Source organism: Sminthopsis crassicaudata, chromosome 1, assembly GCF_048593235.1.
Source record: "Sminthopsis crassicaudata isolate SCR6 chromosome 1, ASM4859323v1, whole genome shotgun sequence".
NCBI lineage: Eukaryota > Metazoa > Chordata > Mammalia > Dasyuromorphia > Dasyuridae > Sminthopsis > Sminthopsis crassicaudata.
The window spans coordinates 190,763,504-190,780,185 of NC_133617.1; the positions used below are offsets into that span (position 1 = coordinate 190,763,504).

Below are 16,682 nucleotides of genomic sequence, written 5' to 3' on the forward strand. Positions count from 1 at the left end.
AGCATTTTATCTATTGTTTTCATTGTTTCTCCCTGTAATGACATTTGCACTAGCTTAGGGTTAGAAGCTAAATTAGCAGTTTAGGCCTTTTCTCCACAAAAATGGGATGGCTTTCTATCGATAATAAGAATTCAGATTATGGTCCTGAATTTTTAAAGTAGTGTTAACACTGTTCTTTGACAGAAGTGTAAAACATCAGTCTTTTTATTAAGTAACATTTGATTGTTTATGTTTAAATTATTTGAGAACTTCTTGAAGTAACAATCTGATGTCTAACAGTTGTGAACAGTTTACTTGAAATATTTGATATTTTAGAGAAAAGATCTAATGTGTTCATTATTTTCTCTGGGGTTTTAAAAACTCTATTCCTTTATAAATTAGATTATGAAAATGTATGCTGAGACCACATTACCTCAGCTCCCTGAAAAATAATTTTTACCTTTGCTGGAATTTAAGAAAGCCCTCAGCTTTCACAGAGGATGGAGGGTTGATACAAAAAGTCTATTTGAAGGATATTAATGTATCTTGCAAAGCTGTATTTGGTAGTAATGCCTATTTATATAATAGTGCCTTTTATGAAAGGATCCTAGGCGTGAATTTCTCTTAAAATTTATTACCAAGAAAAACTTTTTCCCCCATTAAACTTGTGAGCTTCCTTTATTCCTTCTGCTCTAAGTCTCTTTCTAATCTATTTTCCATACAACTAGCAAATTAATCTTTCTAATTCTAATTAATATTTTTAAAACAAAGATTTGATCACATTTCTGTCCTATACAAAAATCTTTAATAGCTCTCTATTGCCTCTAGGTTAAAATTTAGACTTGATCATTTAATTACTATAACTATAACTATAAGGTGCCTACAATATACCAATACTCCAAGCACTGGAGTTACATGTATAAATAATGAAACAATTGTTACATATTTAAATTCTTTACAACCTGCCTCCTTCCTGTATTCTGTTATTTCTTCCCTTCACTTATTCCAGTCAAATTGGTTATTATCTCTTTGAACTTGACATGCCATCTTCCATCTCTATCCATAACTTTGCATAGTTTATTTGCTCTCTTGTGCCTAGAGTGTGCTCCCTACTTACCCCAACTTGTTAGAGTCTCTAGCTTCCTTTTAATGTTCACTTAAGTAGCCACTTCCATGGAAAATTTTTATAAAGCCACTACTTCCTACCCATGCACCCCTACGCAAAATTGCTAATGTTCTTTATGTTATTGAGCTATTGTATATGTATTGATCTGTGAGTTTTTAAACCTTACCTTCAAGATTTACTCAGGTTCCATCTCTTAATTGAGACCTTTCCTATTCTTATTCCACCATTTTTAGTATTTTGGAGGACTCCAAAATTACTCTCTGTATTCTTTGTATTTAGTTATTTATGTGATATATATAAATATATACAAATAGTACAATGTAATTTCCTTGAAGGCAGGTACTGTTTTATTTGTCTTTGTATTTATAATGCCTTGTCATTCAGTAGATTATTTAGCAAGTGTTTCTTGAATTGTTGATAGTAAGAACCCTACATATTTACCCTTTGGCCTTAGTTGTCTGATTTATTGTTCACTTGGAGTAATATTTACAGTGCCTGGTATGGGAATGTTGATACACAGCCTCTAAATAATTATTTTTTATTTTAATTCTGTTTTTTTTTTTTATTATTGTTTTGTGTATGCCAGCTTTGTAAACACCATATACCATTTTTTTGAAAGTGCAAATCACAAATAAAAGGCTTTACTTAAACTGATGGAAATAGCATTTTTTGAGGCACAAAGCAATTATTGTCTTGATTTAACAATCTCTGAAAAAGAAAAGGGAAATTTTGCCTAAATATAACACCTGAATCAAATTCCAAATGTTCCTTTCTAGGAAAGAAAGTTTACAAGTGTACAGCAGGGTAGTAAAATGTTGAAAATAACCAGAAATAACCAGGCTTTTCCTTAGATTGTCAACCAAAACTTTTTTTGAGGTGGGGGCAGAAATTCTACATAACATTTATTTTTTAATTAAAGCTTTTTATTTTCAAAATAAATACATGGATAATTTTTGATATTCACCCCTACAAAATAATGATCTAAATTTTTTCCCTCATTTCCCCCAGTCCAGCCAATACTTTCAAACTAGCATATTTTTGAACAATGTCATTGAAGTGATATTCCTCAATCAGTGTCCAAATATAAAGGTTTTGTTTTTCTGCCCCATTGTGCAAAATGAAGTGCTGTACTAGAATGTATTACAGTTATGATACCATATATTCACAGTAGCAACATTTTCACTTAAATGTGGGAAACTGAGAAATGGAATAGGTTTGTATATCATACATTATTTCTGTTGTTTATTTTAGCAAAATAAAGGAAACATTTTTTTTTAAATATATGTTTTATACTTTAATTTATGTTAACTTTTTTATTACTGATATTAACTCATTTAACAGGTATTTGTTGAGCCTCTCTTATGTATGTGTGGTTGAGCAGCTTTCAAAGGGCTTCACTTGGGGAACAAAGAATTGACTCAAAAAATTAGCTAACAGAATCAAGTAATTGGTGGCAAATGAGGCTTATGGATATTAGGCACAATAAAATACAAAAACAAAAGTCATTTTTATATACAACATTGCTTTTCCTTATAGTTTCTTTGTAAAGATTCTCGCATATTTAAACTATAGCCAAATTGATTTATAGATTATTGAGGTTTTTAAACAAAACCATGGCATTGTATGATAAAGTGCTGTCAGGATATAATTAATCAGAATGATTTGGTATTGTATTCCATGTATATTAACTTTGTTGAAATTAGTAATTGGGAAACCATTATAGAACAAAACCCCTGGTTGTCTAGATAATAATTTTCCTGGCTTCTCCCTTTATATTTATTTATTTTTCCACTTAATAGTGTTTTATATACATGTACATTTCAACATTTCTTTTTGTAAAATTGAGTTCTAAATTTTTTTCCGTTCCTTCCTTACCTACCCCATCCCCAAGACCCTAAGCAACCTTATATAGGTTATATATGTACAATCATTTTAAACATTTCCATATTAGTCATGTTGTGAAAGAAAAATCAAAATTAAAGGGAAAACCCACAAGAAAGAAAAAACTAAAAAAAAATTAGTATGCTTCAAACCACATTCAGTCTCCGTAGTTGATTTTCTCTGGATGCAGATGGCATTTTCCCATTTCAAGTCTGTTGAAATTGTCTAGATTCATTGCATTCATGAGAAGAGTTCAATATGTCTTAGTTGATCATCACATAATCTTGCTGTTACTGTATACACTGTTTTCCGGGTTCTGTTCATTTCACTTGGCCTTAATTCATTTAAGTCCAGACTTTTCTGAAATCAGCCTGCTCATCATTTCTGATAGAATAACAGTATTCCATTACATTCAAATTCAATAATTTTCTCTTCATATTTCTTAAAAGTGGCTTTGAGATGGATTGTCTTTAAACACAATCCATATGCTTTGATAATGGCTATTAACATAAGTTTTAAGAAAACTCAAATTTTGTTACTTGTAGATACAAAGAAAATAAGCATTGTTAACTTTAAAAAGCTATAAAGTAACACTAAATACTGAGAAACAATAATGGACTTAGTGCAATTTACAATATTTTCCCCTGCACTATTTTTGGAAGTAACATTTTTTACAAAACAATGATAGTTATTTGATCTTTGAAATTTGTGACATTTTCATAGTTAATTGAAATTGAAGTTATTCAGAATTAGCAGAAACATACCCACTTTTATGTACTAAGTTCATTTTTTATCTTCTGGAAAAGTAACCTTTTCTAATTCAGAAACAGGCTTTCTCTTAGCCAGTTTTGCTAAAAGTTATGTCATTTCATAACCCTTATTTGAAAAAAGAAGGGGGGGGCCCAGCTCAGTTCTCATTCCTTTTTAAGAAGATGTATTTATCAGTCATACTTGTGGCAAATTTCTTTGAAATTTTAGATGTACTATGTAAAGTAGTTTTCAAGACAATCTGGAGGTACTTATTCATTTATGATTTGAAAAAACTGGCTTTGCAGATGTTTATTTCCAGTTATTTCCAATTTCCCTAGATATTTCTGGAATAGAACCAGAATTTTTGACTTTGGAAATTCTTCTGAACATAAAATTATATTTAGAAAAGATTTTTTTTTATTTGAAATTGAAAACAATTTTTGAACACATCTGAGAATATTAGGATACTTTTATTTAAAGATGAATGTTACATGTGGAAATGGATTTTTTTTGGGGGGTATGCTATAAACTATCTCATATTTTAAACTTGTGTTCAGCTATAGAGTTCACTACTTAAAGTGAATTTGGTGATAAAAATTTCTAGGGTGCTTAAATAACTTCCAAGTCTTATGTACTGTATATGTTCTCATGCTTATTAGGCCAGTTGAGTGCTAAGGAAAATAATTACTGTAGAAACATCAGATAGAATTAGTAAAAGAGTACTATTATATAAGCATTTCAGGTAATTACCCTACTGAATTTCCCATAAAAGTGGTTGTGCTGAGTGTAAATGTGAATGAATTTTAAAATGTAGACTGTCAGCCTGTAAGAGGAAATTGGCTTGCTTTGACAGTTTCGTTTCTTTTTTTTTTTTTTTTTTTTCCTGAGGCTGGGGTTAAGTGACTTGCCCAGGGTCACACAGCTAGGAAGTGTTGTGTGTCTGAGACCAGATTTGAACTCAGGTCCTCCTGAATTCAAGGCTGGCGCTCTATCCACTGCGCCACCTAGCTGCCCCCGGCAGTTTCTTTTTTAAAAGATTGCATTATATTTTTGACAGCCAAAGATGAATAGTGTCAGTATTTTTCAAAATGCTATTTCACTTGTTCAGTTGATTTCTTGAAGCTTTTGGATATTTTAGTATGGTAAGTTAAAAAATTGTAACTCAGATTCTTCCAAGATTTCCCCCCAAAAGATTAACACTAAGCTATCATGAGTATTAAACCAAAGATAAGGAAGGATGTTCCACCATACAACAGAAAATGAACTTCCATTTTAAAGAGACTGGATATGTATCTCAATATTTTCCAACGGTCCATTTGTGATAATAACTTAGAGGTTTCTTTCAATTTCCTCATTTATAAAATAGGATTGTGATGGGGAACAAATGTGATCATACTTATCAAAAGCACTTGCACATTATTAAACATCATGTAAGTTTCAATTATCTTTGATGAAAATATTTGTGAATTGATAAAAGTGGTCTCTGGATGACACTTTAAATAAAAGTTATCAATCATAAAAGTAATCTAAGAACTAAATTTAAATAAGCAAATCTAATTAGGTACAAAAATAAACATACTTTTAAAATAGTAATATCTATTATATATTTAATTTTTCAAACTTTTGACAAACTATCTCTTGTAGGAATAGCTTCTATGCAGCAGAATCTTTATCCATAAAGAATGTACTTTGCATCTTTTAACATTGCAGTAATTCAGGTCTATTTGGGAAAAGTTGAAATAGATGTTATTTACATCTCTTCATCCACAGTTAAACTAACAAATAAATTCAGTTAATAACAACAAATAATAATTTACTGTGCTTAATGATGATGGTAAACATAAGTCATATGCAGAGAGAATTGTAATAGGAACTGGGACTGAACCTGTGTTCAAAGGAGGAAACTCTTTGCCAATTCTGGTCTATACCTTATCTCCCCCTTACAGTCTTAGGAGCCCAGAGCACTTAAAAAGGTAATTTCCTGATTTTCATACATCTGAATTGGAATTCAAATCCAGGTTTTCCTACTAAAGAGACTACCTTACTCATATAAAGTAGTAATACACAATAAGTGCTTAAGAGGAATGAAAATGAAGAAGTGCCATGTGAAATCAGTGTATATTATTTTACCAATACCTCATCTTTGATCTTATAACTCTCCCAACTTTTTAAAATGACATTAGTATCTAGGTCATGATTACCTCTTCTATCTGTTCTTTAGTGTGATCTTTTAATATTCAGTGTCAAGAAGTTAATGACCTCTTGAATAACTTGACCATGTAATTCCTCAGTTTATTTATTTCCAACAATCTGTTTTAGCCAAGTCTTGGACTTCAATATCTTTTGAAATTACACCAACTCCAAGAACTAGAACTTTAAAAATGTCTACTCCAAGAAATACATCTTAATTTTCCCACACTTAATTCATACTTCATTGATACTTCCAGTCCCTAGACGTACATTAATTCTGCACTCATCACTATATATCTTCTATCCAGCATTGTGCTCCACTTTAATTCTTCACCAGCCACAACCTTAGAATGCCTTTTCTCATTGACCTAGAATTCCTGAATAGTTTACTCCATCTTTGAGGTTAAAAGTCCATTTGTCCAGTTTTGCCAATCTTGCTCTCCCTTAACCCCAGGCTGCCATTGCCAAAAACATTGATTTAGCCTACTACAGATTTATGTTACCTAACTAAAGCTGAGCACCTTACTTTTCTGTCTCCTAATCCTACTCTATATAATTTTTAAAAATATCTAATTTAGACTTCTTCCTTGTGTCTCAAACTCAAACTAGAGCTCTATATTCCTGCAATAAATGTCTTAACTTTCTAGTTAATTTACAGATTTGAAGCCTTAGTTCTTCAAAACTTGTCAGCATCTCTCTCTGCAATTGTTTACCTTACTAGGGCTAATAACTCCGATTTTTCAATTATTTTATATGATTCTGTTCTAGTTATTTCTTAGAAAAGCTAAATTAATCAGCACTGAAAAATGAACCCTTTTGAATTCAGAATTATGGTGTATGGAAATTTTTGTTAGCTGAATTAAGACAACTGCCATCAAGTACTACAAACTCAGTAGCAAATATATGTGATTATTTTTAATGGAACATACCTGTTTTCAAGTATATACTACTTTCATTTCAAAGCATAGAAATTTAATGTCATAAGCTAAAAATAGAAAATCTATAAAATTCCTGACTAAAAATAGCAATTTTTACTTACATAGTGGTATTTAAATCTGTAACAGAAAAAAACTAAACTCTGAGGTACATCCACATATAACAGAAACTCTTAAAGATACATCAGAGACTATATTATTAATAGGCTTAATTTATAAAGGTGACATGAATATATTCTCAAAAACTAAATACCTGTTTCAACATGATTTTTTGAGGATTAAATATGAAAATATTAATTTCTTATTTAAGGAAAAAAAAATAAGCACTCTAGTTTTTTAAGATAGTTACAATTGATAGCTATAAGGATAAATCAGAAAGCCCAGGAAATTGTGTATAGGTTTATAATTTGAAATGATTATAGATTTTCAGATTTTTATTTTTATATATAGGTGGTGATTTCAGGCTGTAAAAACAAGTGTGTGGTCATTTTTAAAATAAATAAATGGCCTTTAAAATATCAAATAAAAAAACTTAATGGTCCTTACCATTTATTCTTTGTATTTTCAATCCCTGCTTCTACCATGAGATCAGTTACATTGTTCTGTAAATCATCAATCCGATTCCCCATTTCTTCCAGTATAAAGTTAAAGAGAACTCAATTGCAGATTAATCTCATTAGTGCAATAACTTAATCCATTAGATACTTTATGGTAGTCCTTTACTATTTACTATCTTAATTTCCCCATAGTTAAAGTAAAACAATTTTAAATATTTGTTTTTAAAAACTTGAGCTCCATATTCTCTCCCTTATCACTCCCCATCCCCACATTGAGAAGACACATGTGAAATTATGCAAAACAAATGGTAGTCCTATAGTTTGTATATCTAATATCACTTTTGAATTGTTGACCAAAAAGACTTTCTTAAAACCTCCTTTTTTATTAGCACAACTAATTCTGATAATTAAATTATGAAGGCTTAAAGCATATTAAGAGGACAAATAGCAAATTAACTCCCACTGTCTAATTTGTGGAAAGGAAAAAAAAAATCCTTCATATAATTTTTTTCCTAACTAATAGATTGTTGAATTATTGGAATTTGAGTATGGCCATTACTATATTAAAAGCCATTGAAAAATTGAAATCCAGTGGATTTTATGTTTTATAGCATCAGGAATAACATCCAAAGAAACAGGAATTAACTATGGTGTATTGTTATGTGACTAAACGTTTAAACATTTTGAGGACAATCTTTTTAAATTGTCTTGCCCAATTAATTGTGTTGGACAAAAATCTGTCTTTTTACACAGGCACATTTTAAGGTATTTAAGTGTTGATTTCATTATGCCTTAGGATTAGTGTTTTTTCCCCCTTATGGAAACTAATTTCCCAAATTGAAGTATTATTGAGAACTTGTACAGATATGTTTTGTATGCAGACACTCAACAATTTGATTTTTGAAGTGAACAAAATTTGTTTTCAGCAAATAAATTGTTTTTCTTCTGGTTTTATACGAGAGCTGTGGTACTTGACAATTTTTAAGTCAAAGCCACAAGTAAGAATAGTTGAAGCAAAAAAAAAAAAAAAAAATTTGTTGAAAATGATTGATACTCATTAGTGTAAATAATGGGATTCAGATCACACAGACCTAGGGATTTCTTTCAGTAATACTTTATAAATGTGAGATGATAAGTTTATAGAGTAAAGGGATCTTTAAGGTCTTATAGACCAGCCCCTTCAAGGCCTTTCCAGATGTCTAATTAAAGCCTTTGACTGTAAATCTGGCATTCTTTATATAGTGCACCAACAATGCCTACTAAGAACTTGGCATACTGTATAGAGAAGAAGCTAGACCCAGGAAGTTCTGAATTCAAATCCTTGCTTTGAAATATTAGCTATGTAAACATAATCAAATCATTTAACATCTCTAAGTCTCAGGCAGCTGGTAGAAGGAGTTTCCACAATAATAGAATGACATATCTTTGACATACTGAGGACAGTAAATATGTATTTTTGTTTTGTCCTTGAAAAATACATATCCATCCACCTCTTCACAAAATAGGAAATAATCTTCCATCCTCCATGAATATTAATAGATCCCTTGGATTATCACCAAAATAAACAATTTGCATAAAATATATGCATATTAGAAAAGTTACATGGAAAGAAATGATCAGGAATGCTGATCATGAAAACATTTCTTATTCATCATGTAATTTCAAAGCAACACTAGATTATTTTAAAATATAAAAGGATATTTTTGAGAGTTATTGTTTCAGTCAGAGCCTGAAAATGTACCTGAAGTTCCTGTAGTAAATCATCTGCCTGGAAAAAAAAATTGAATATAATATTTAATATACATCCCTGAATATTGGAGTAAAATTGCTCCTGGAAAATTATAAAACTTGTTTAATGATTCTAACTTCAGAAATAAAGACACTTCTCTTTTATATAAATAGTCTACACATGTGGTTATATGACAGAAACAGAACAGTATAGCAGCTAAAGAATTAAAAATTACTCAAGAGAGCAATGAAGAGACACAAAGTGATTATGAGTAGGCTGCAAAATGTTACAAGGAACTATAAAGAACTGGAGTAAATAATACCATCAAAGAAATGTATACTTGGGGGTGGGGGGGAAGCAATTGTATGGCAAGGAGGAGGAGGGATAACTGGTATTCCAGCAATATCCTTTGTAAAGTCAAAAGAAATCTAAGAAGCCTCCTCCCTCCACCAATGTAGTTTTTTTGTTGGATGCCTTTGGCAAACTGGAAAGATAGGTATGGGATAGGTAAACTTGGATGTTCTATGATCTTTCCTTCGAATGAATGACCATATTGGTAAGATCCATTTAAATATTTTTAAAAAGACTTTAAAGATCATTATTTGCTCTTCTTAACTGGACCTATTTTATGACTGTGGCACACCAACACTTGGTAAAAGAATTGGTGAAGTATTTTAGTAATCATTCCCAAATTCAATTATATCTCTTAGACCATATTGCTACTTAAAATGCTTATAACATTAAATTTTATTGTGCCTTGTTTCAAAGGTAAAAGTCAAATTTTAAGAAGTTTGTTAACTGCTGTGGACAGATTTTCTGAAAACAGAATTTCCCAGCTAAGAGATTTATACATTTGACGTGTGACAATTAGTACATATCATACTGATCTTCCATTTGCTGATGCTATTCTTGAATTTACCAATAATGTTTTCAGATTTTTAAATTTAAGTTTGTGGGTTATCCATGCCTTCTCTATCTCTTAGGACTACAATAATGATCTGGCCAAAGAACCAATATTAGAAGGATGGAGGAGAATTGCCCTGGAAGAAATTCATGCAAGGTTAAAAATGGAAAGTATCTTAAATTTTGTTGTCTACCTCTCCTCCAATTTTGTAGAGAAAGACCAAGAGGCCTAGATAAGTTAAAATGCCCAAGAAAGTATAATGAGTGACAGGGCCAATCGAAGATCTCTTGATTTCTAATAATGCTTTTGTTAATATAATATCCTACTTCCTTCCACAGTAATGTTTACTTTTTAAAACAAAACACATATGTTGCCTAAAAGTTAAATTTACTAAGAGATTTCCAAATGTTCATTCCCCAGGCATCAGAAACATTTCTAGCTCTAAAGTTATATGCAATACTGTTAAATTGAATTGTTATTTAACATATCCTTTTCTTTTTACTCTCAAGTTGTAAGATTCATGAGAACAGTCAATAACAGAGCATTTGTCTCACATGCAAAATCAAGAATTTAGTATATAATATGTATAAGGAGATACAAACCAACACCACAATTAAACATTTCAAACTTGAACCTCAGATTATATATAATTTGGGGGTGGGAGAATGATGTTCAGGTTTTTTAAATAATTGAACCATAAAATCTACTCTATATACTATAAAAATTACTATAAAGTAGGCAATCCATTTAGAAGGCAGATGAAGTAGCCAAACTTTTAAATTCTCCTACCATAATTTAGTATTGGATTTAGTAAAAACCTAAATGTTAGCTGTCACTTAAAGGAGAGCGAAGAGAGTGCAATTAGTTGGCAAAGCCAATCCAACTCTTGTCTAGAACAATCTCACAGAGCTTTTCAAATAATAGATCCTTTCATCTAGTTGCCAGTCTCGAGAGAAAATGCTGGATCACTGAATTGAATGAGATGTTTTAACACCCTTCCTCCCCCGTTGCAAAATCATTAAATCACTTCAAGAAAAAGTTATGCGAATTCCTAATTTTCTGGCAAGCTTTCTCTTACAATCATTGCGGCTTTGAGAGGCTGGCAATAAAAGGTCTCAAATGCTAGTGATGGGATAGAGCTGAACCCAGAGTTAAGGAAACTACAGGGCATACATAAAAATGACACTTGATTTGTGATCAGAAGAGTTTGCTTCTAAACTCAGCTGTTTTTAACGAGAAGAATGCAACTTTCGGTGAAGGAAAACTCAGTTCTCTAGGCTTCAGTCCTTAAATGTAATTGCAAAGAGTTGAGTCAAATGATCATTCCGTTCCTTTGGGCTCAAAAGTTCTAAGATAATGATTTTTTTTAAAGAACTTCAGGTTCTATCTTTCCTCCCCGGCCCTTTAGCTCCATGCTTCCAAATTTCATTCTCCTGAATTAGGAGGAGGGATGGGATAAGGAAAGGCATTGCTCTACTTTTCCTGTCAAGGTTTAAAAAAAAAAAAAAAAAAAAAAAAAAAAAGGACTTTTTCTCAGTGAGAGAGCCTCCTGCGTCCTGAGATTTCTCGCTGAAAGATGCAAAATTTTACAAGAAGCAGGCTCTCATCATTTTTCTGCATGTATATCTATGTAGATTATTGTAGTAAACCGAAGAAAACCAGCTACGCAGTAGCCCGCAAATCTGGATAGGATTTTCGAAAAAGTCGAATTCCTTGGTCCTGGGTGCACAAACAACCCTTTGGCTTTGTTCGGGCTAGTGAGTGTGACTTTGCTATCCTAAATCCCGGGAAGCTGAATTCCCAAGAAGAGAGAGGGAGGGAGAAAGACGGGGGGCGAACGAGGAGTTATGAAAGAAATTCGAAACTTACAAATTCGGAGAGAGCCAACTCGGTTGAGGTGTCGGTGTCTGCCATCCGTAGCCTCTCCCTGCGTAGCCCTTACAGCGGCAACCCCGGGGGTACCCGGCAGCCCAAGTGTATTAAGCAGAAGACATCTACCAGGAAACCGTGGGAGCTCCAGCTCCGCCGGAGCTAACACGGGCGGCGTCCGGAGCAGCAGCCTCCCACTCTCCAGCTGGTGGAAGGCTTCTCCCGCCGTATGACATAGCGTCCGCCCACACTAACCGAGTCTAACAGCCTTCTAGCTCTTCTTGCCCTCCGTCCTCTTCCTGGGGCTGTGACGGAGTTGAGGTAATCCCTACTCACTTCATTTATAAACTCCCAGGACGAAATAATCCAACGTGAATGTTAATGAGCCAGTGGAGTGCTAAGAGCAAGCTTCTCTTTCTGTGCCAAGATTGAGTTTAAAAAAGATTCTCGCTGGGAAAAAAGTCCCACCCGAACTCCTGATTTCCTCAAGATCCTACTTACTACAGTAGGTGTCAAGGCGTGAAGAGACTGAACGTGTGAGTAATACCAGGGATGGAGATACACCACACTTGAAAGCTTCTGATTTACAAAGTAAAATGCTAATATACATGTGTATGTACTCATGATATTTTTACCTGCAGTAAAAAAAAAATAATAATAAGAATTTAAACTCAAAAACCAATTTTCTACATTTTTCTACCTCAAATGACCTTGAAAAAAAAATAGTAAAGTGAAGAACATTTAATTTCCAAGCGAGGTTAAAGCGCTTTAAATACAACAAAATGTTTTTAATGAACACACCCCAAACCAAGTGGCTGGTTCATGTGATTTGGCTGGCTAAATCAGGAAGGAGATAATCTCTAGAGGAAATGACTAGTCCTGTATGTAGAGATATAAGGGTATAATTGGCTGTTACCTTGTACATTTTCATTTACCGTGTTGGGTGGGGTTGTTGTTTTCTTCTAAAGCTGAATGCTAGGTCCTGCCTTCGATTACAACCAGGAACCCATCAGGTTTTGCAGCCCAACACTGAAAGCTACTTTAACTACCTGGTGGACTGCGAAAGTAATGAGCTGTGGTTTCTATTCTTACATCACAAATGATTAAAGATGTTACCTGGAAGGGGCTAATAGCCTCCAAGAGTGTGATTTTATTTTTTATTCAGAACAGGGTCCTTTCTAATCTCCCACTTTTTCATGACCCACAGAACATTTCTTGATGCAGGAGTCTCTTAATATTTGGTTGTTTTACCCAATTCCCCACACAAAATTAGAAGTATGCAGCCTTGTAGTCAATATTGTAATAGTCCAACTACAGAAGCAATTAAGCCTATTATCCAATCCCTATGCCCTTCTTTACACATAATTGTAATTAAACCAAGCTCCAAATGCAGTGTTTTGCTTTGTTTTTTGAATGCCTACATATATCTAATTTGGATTTTATTTGAGGTAACATAGACAAAACTTGTTGAATTCATTTCATTTTTCTTGTGTGTTACAAACTGGCAGATTATTCTCAGTGCTACTTAAATGCATTGAGAAAGGAACAATTTGAATTGCTCATGAATATTTCATTCCCTTAATTAAAGAAGCAGTGCATGGTTAAGTAATTCTTATGGCATTTTACGAGTGTACTCTTGAACAATCCAATTTTCATTGTATATCCTGAAAACAAATCACCCAAGTTCTATTTCTTCATGATGCATAAACACACTGTAATAGCATCAGTTTTGATCAGTCAGCAATAATTGGTTAAAGCCCTACTATGTTTCAACAGTTGGACTGTGAATTACAATACTGAGAAAATTGATTGTCTTTCTCACTTCTTGTTTTCCTTAGTAAGTAAGTTTGGATATTTCAAAAAAGAGAAGAATTTATAAGTAGATAACATTATGAAATGTAAAATGGATAATTCATATTTTAAAATTTGCACAAACAAAACCAGTACAACCCAAATTAAAAGGCAAATAGAAAATGGGGGGAGGAGAAATTATAACAATATTCCTGATAAAAGCTCATTTCTCCATGTACAGAAGACAGAGTCAAATTTATCAGAATATAAGTCATTCTCCAATTGATTAATGATCCAAGGACATGTACAGTTTTCAGATGAAAAAAAAAATGAAAGCTATATATAATCATATTAAAAAATGTTCCATATCACCACTGATTAGGGAAATATAAATTGAGATAGCTCTAAGGTACCACCTCACATGCATCAGATTGGATAATATGACAAAAAAGGAAAACTGGGTCACTAATGCATGTTGGTGGACTTGTAAACTGATCTAACCATTCCAGAATGCAATTTGGAACTATACACAAATAGCTTGTATAGATTGTATATACTCTGACCCAGAAATACCACTATTAGATCTGTATCTCAGATCTAATGGGGGGGTATTATTTGTATAAAACTATTTATAGCAGTTCTTTTTGTGATGGCAAAGAATTACAAATTATGGAGATGCCTATCAATTTGGGAATGACTGAATAAGTTGTATATTATTATGATGGAATTCTATTGTGTTATAAGAAATAATGAGCAGAATGATTTCAGAATAATCTGGAAAGATTTAACATTGTATACAATAATAGCAATACTATATGATAGACAACTGTGAATAATTTAGCTATTCTCGACAATCCAATGATCCTTAGGATTTATGGTGAAAACTGCTTTCTTCTTCTAGAGAAAGAACCAATTGTATTTTAACAGAACCCAACGCATACTATATTCACTTTCACTCATTCTTTCTTTTTTCTTTTTTGGTTTGTTTTCTTTCATAATATAAATGATATGGTAATTTTTTTTATATGATTGCACATTTATAATCTATATTAGAGTGTTTACCATCTCAGGACAGGGTGATAGGAGGAAGGTAGAAATAGAGTTTAGAATTCAAAACTTTAAAAAAAATATTAAAAATTATTTTTACATATAATTGAAGAAAAATAAAATATTATTTTAAAAAGTTTGGATGTTTCTATGAATATCACTGCATTACATTTCAAAGAGATCAGATAAAGAAGAGAAGGTTAACAAAGGAGAAGATATGCTCCTTTTGATCTGGAAAAAATTAAGAACTAGAAAAAGGGTTGCACTCTTTATGAGGCTACATCATTTTTTGTTAAGATGTTACTAGAGAATTTTCCTTATGAAATCCTAACCCTGAGTGACTGGAAATCCATAGCAAGGACATGTTTAGAACCTGGACAAAACTTATTGTGGCTTTTGGAGTATCATGAATCATGTAGGATTCAAGCCCAATGCAACAAGCAAATTGGAGTTAATGTACAAAAATCATCTTTGACCAGTAGCAGGTGAAGGTCAGTATGCAGAGAATTCAGCACAGATTAATTGCCCCATAGGAGCATATGAACAAATTGCTACTGTTGCTGTAAAAGTTTGGGGCACCCTCCCAGGGAAAGACTGAGGGGAAGCCTTCACAAAAATAGAGCAAGGTCCCAATGAACCCTTTGCGGATTTTGTGGGACATTTACAAACAGCTGTCACAAGAGCCATTGGAGAAAATGCAGCTACAGGAATTATAAGACAACTGGTTGAGGAAAATGCTAATGAGGTTTGCAGAAGAATTATATGGGGGCTACGCAAATCTCCTTTAGAGGAGATTATAAGATGCTGTGCCACAGTGGGCACAAATGCTTATTATACCCAGACTATGATGAACATGGGAAGACAGGGTCCCTCTTGGCAAAGGACTTCTAGAGAGACTCATTGATGTTTTCAGTATAGAAAAATTGGACATTTGAGAACTCAATGTAGGCAAAGACATAGAGTGAGAGGACAGGGTGAGAGAACAAAACCCAAAACCCCTATGTCCAAAATGCAACTGAGGTCTCCACTGAGCCTCAGAATGTAGATTGACCCAGGGAAATGAGAGTCAGGGCCTAGATTCAGGGCCCAAGGTAGGGCATGATGGCTGCCAAGGCAACACCCAGAGAGTCTTTAGAAATTCAATATTAAGACATGATCAATCAACCAAAAGGCAATCAGATGGCAGAAAGGGATTAGAACTGGAGAGAATATAGGCTTTTTTATCCCAACTGAAGGGACTCAGTGTCCAGTGTGAGCAACTTCAATGTAATTGCCAGGTGATAAGGAGAAATCTAGAAAGTGATAAATGGAAGGGATTAGATAGGTTAACTACTTGGGAAAAAGGATTTGCGTGTATTTCTACAGATGGAAAAGGAATCAGATGGGTGCCAATGAGCCGTATTCGCTTTGTCCATTGGAGAAAGAAAAAAGAGAAAAACCTCAAAACAAAGAAGACCAAAAAAAAAAAAAATCTGCTACTGAAAGAGTATGGCTGATAATGAGACTGTTAAAGAACTTTAAAATCTGCAGGAATCATTGGATTCCCTAACACAAGATGAGACTATTGCAGGACTTCAAAACAGCAGGAATTATTGGATTCCTAGCACCTTTTGAACTATTTCTACGACTTATGGACATGTATAATTCTTCATGTTGATTCATGTTATTTTTTACATCACTACTAGGTGTTACATCACTACACTATGTGCTTATGTAATTTATGTAATTATGTGTAATACCTCCCTTGTTGATGGATTTAAAAGTGAGACCCTTCAGAAACCCACTAATCTGATTTGATTTCTCATTTCCTTTGGTGTTTTCATCTCCCTTCCTGATATGTCAGGGAGGGCAAGATCACCTCCTTTTATGGTGTTTTCACCCCTTTTCTGAGCAGTCAGAGAAGGTGTGATCACCTCTTTTTTTG

General features: G+C 33.0%; 1 protein-coding gene across 3 annotated transcripts in view; it reads right to left on the minus strand.

Moving 5' to 3' along the window:
- Window positions 1–16,682, minus strand: part of HSBP1L1 (heat shock factor binding protein 1 like 1) — a 53,742-nt gene that overhangs the window by 13,455 nt on the left and 23,605 nt on the right. The window contains exons 1-5 of one of the 3 annotated variants that reach the window (XM_074273315.1): window positions 12,837–13,215; window positions 11,921–12,555; window positions 9,120–9,186; window positions 7,408–7,498; window positions 2,007–5,456 (exon numbers count right to left, since the gene is read on the minus strand). In XM_074273315.1, the coding sequence (XP_074129416.1) occupies window position 5,456; window positions 7,408–7,498; window positions 9,120–9,186; window positions 11,921–11,965 (204 nt within the window). In that variant the 5' untranslated portion in view covers window positions 11,966–12,555; window positions 12,837–13,215 and the 3' untranslated portion in view covers window positions 2,007–5,455. Of the gene's footprint in view, window positions 1–2,006; window positions 5,457–7,407; window positions 7,499–8,446; window positions 9,187–11,920; window positions 12,556–12,836; window positions 13,216–16,682 lie in introns of those variants that run through there. The other 2 variants (XR_012483174.1, XR_012483176.1) reach the window with 2 other exon arrangements.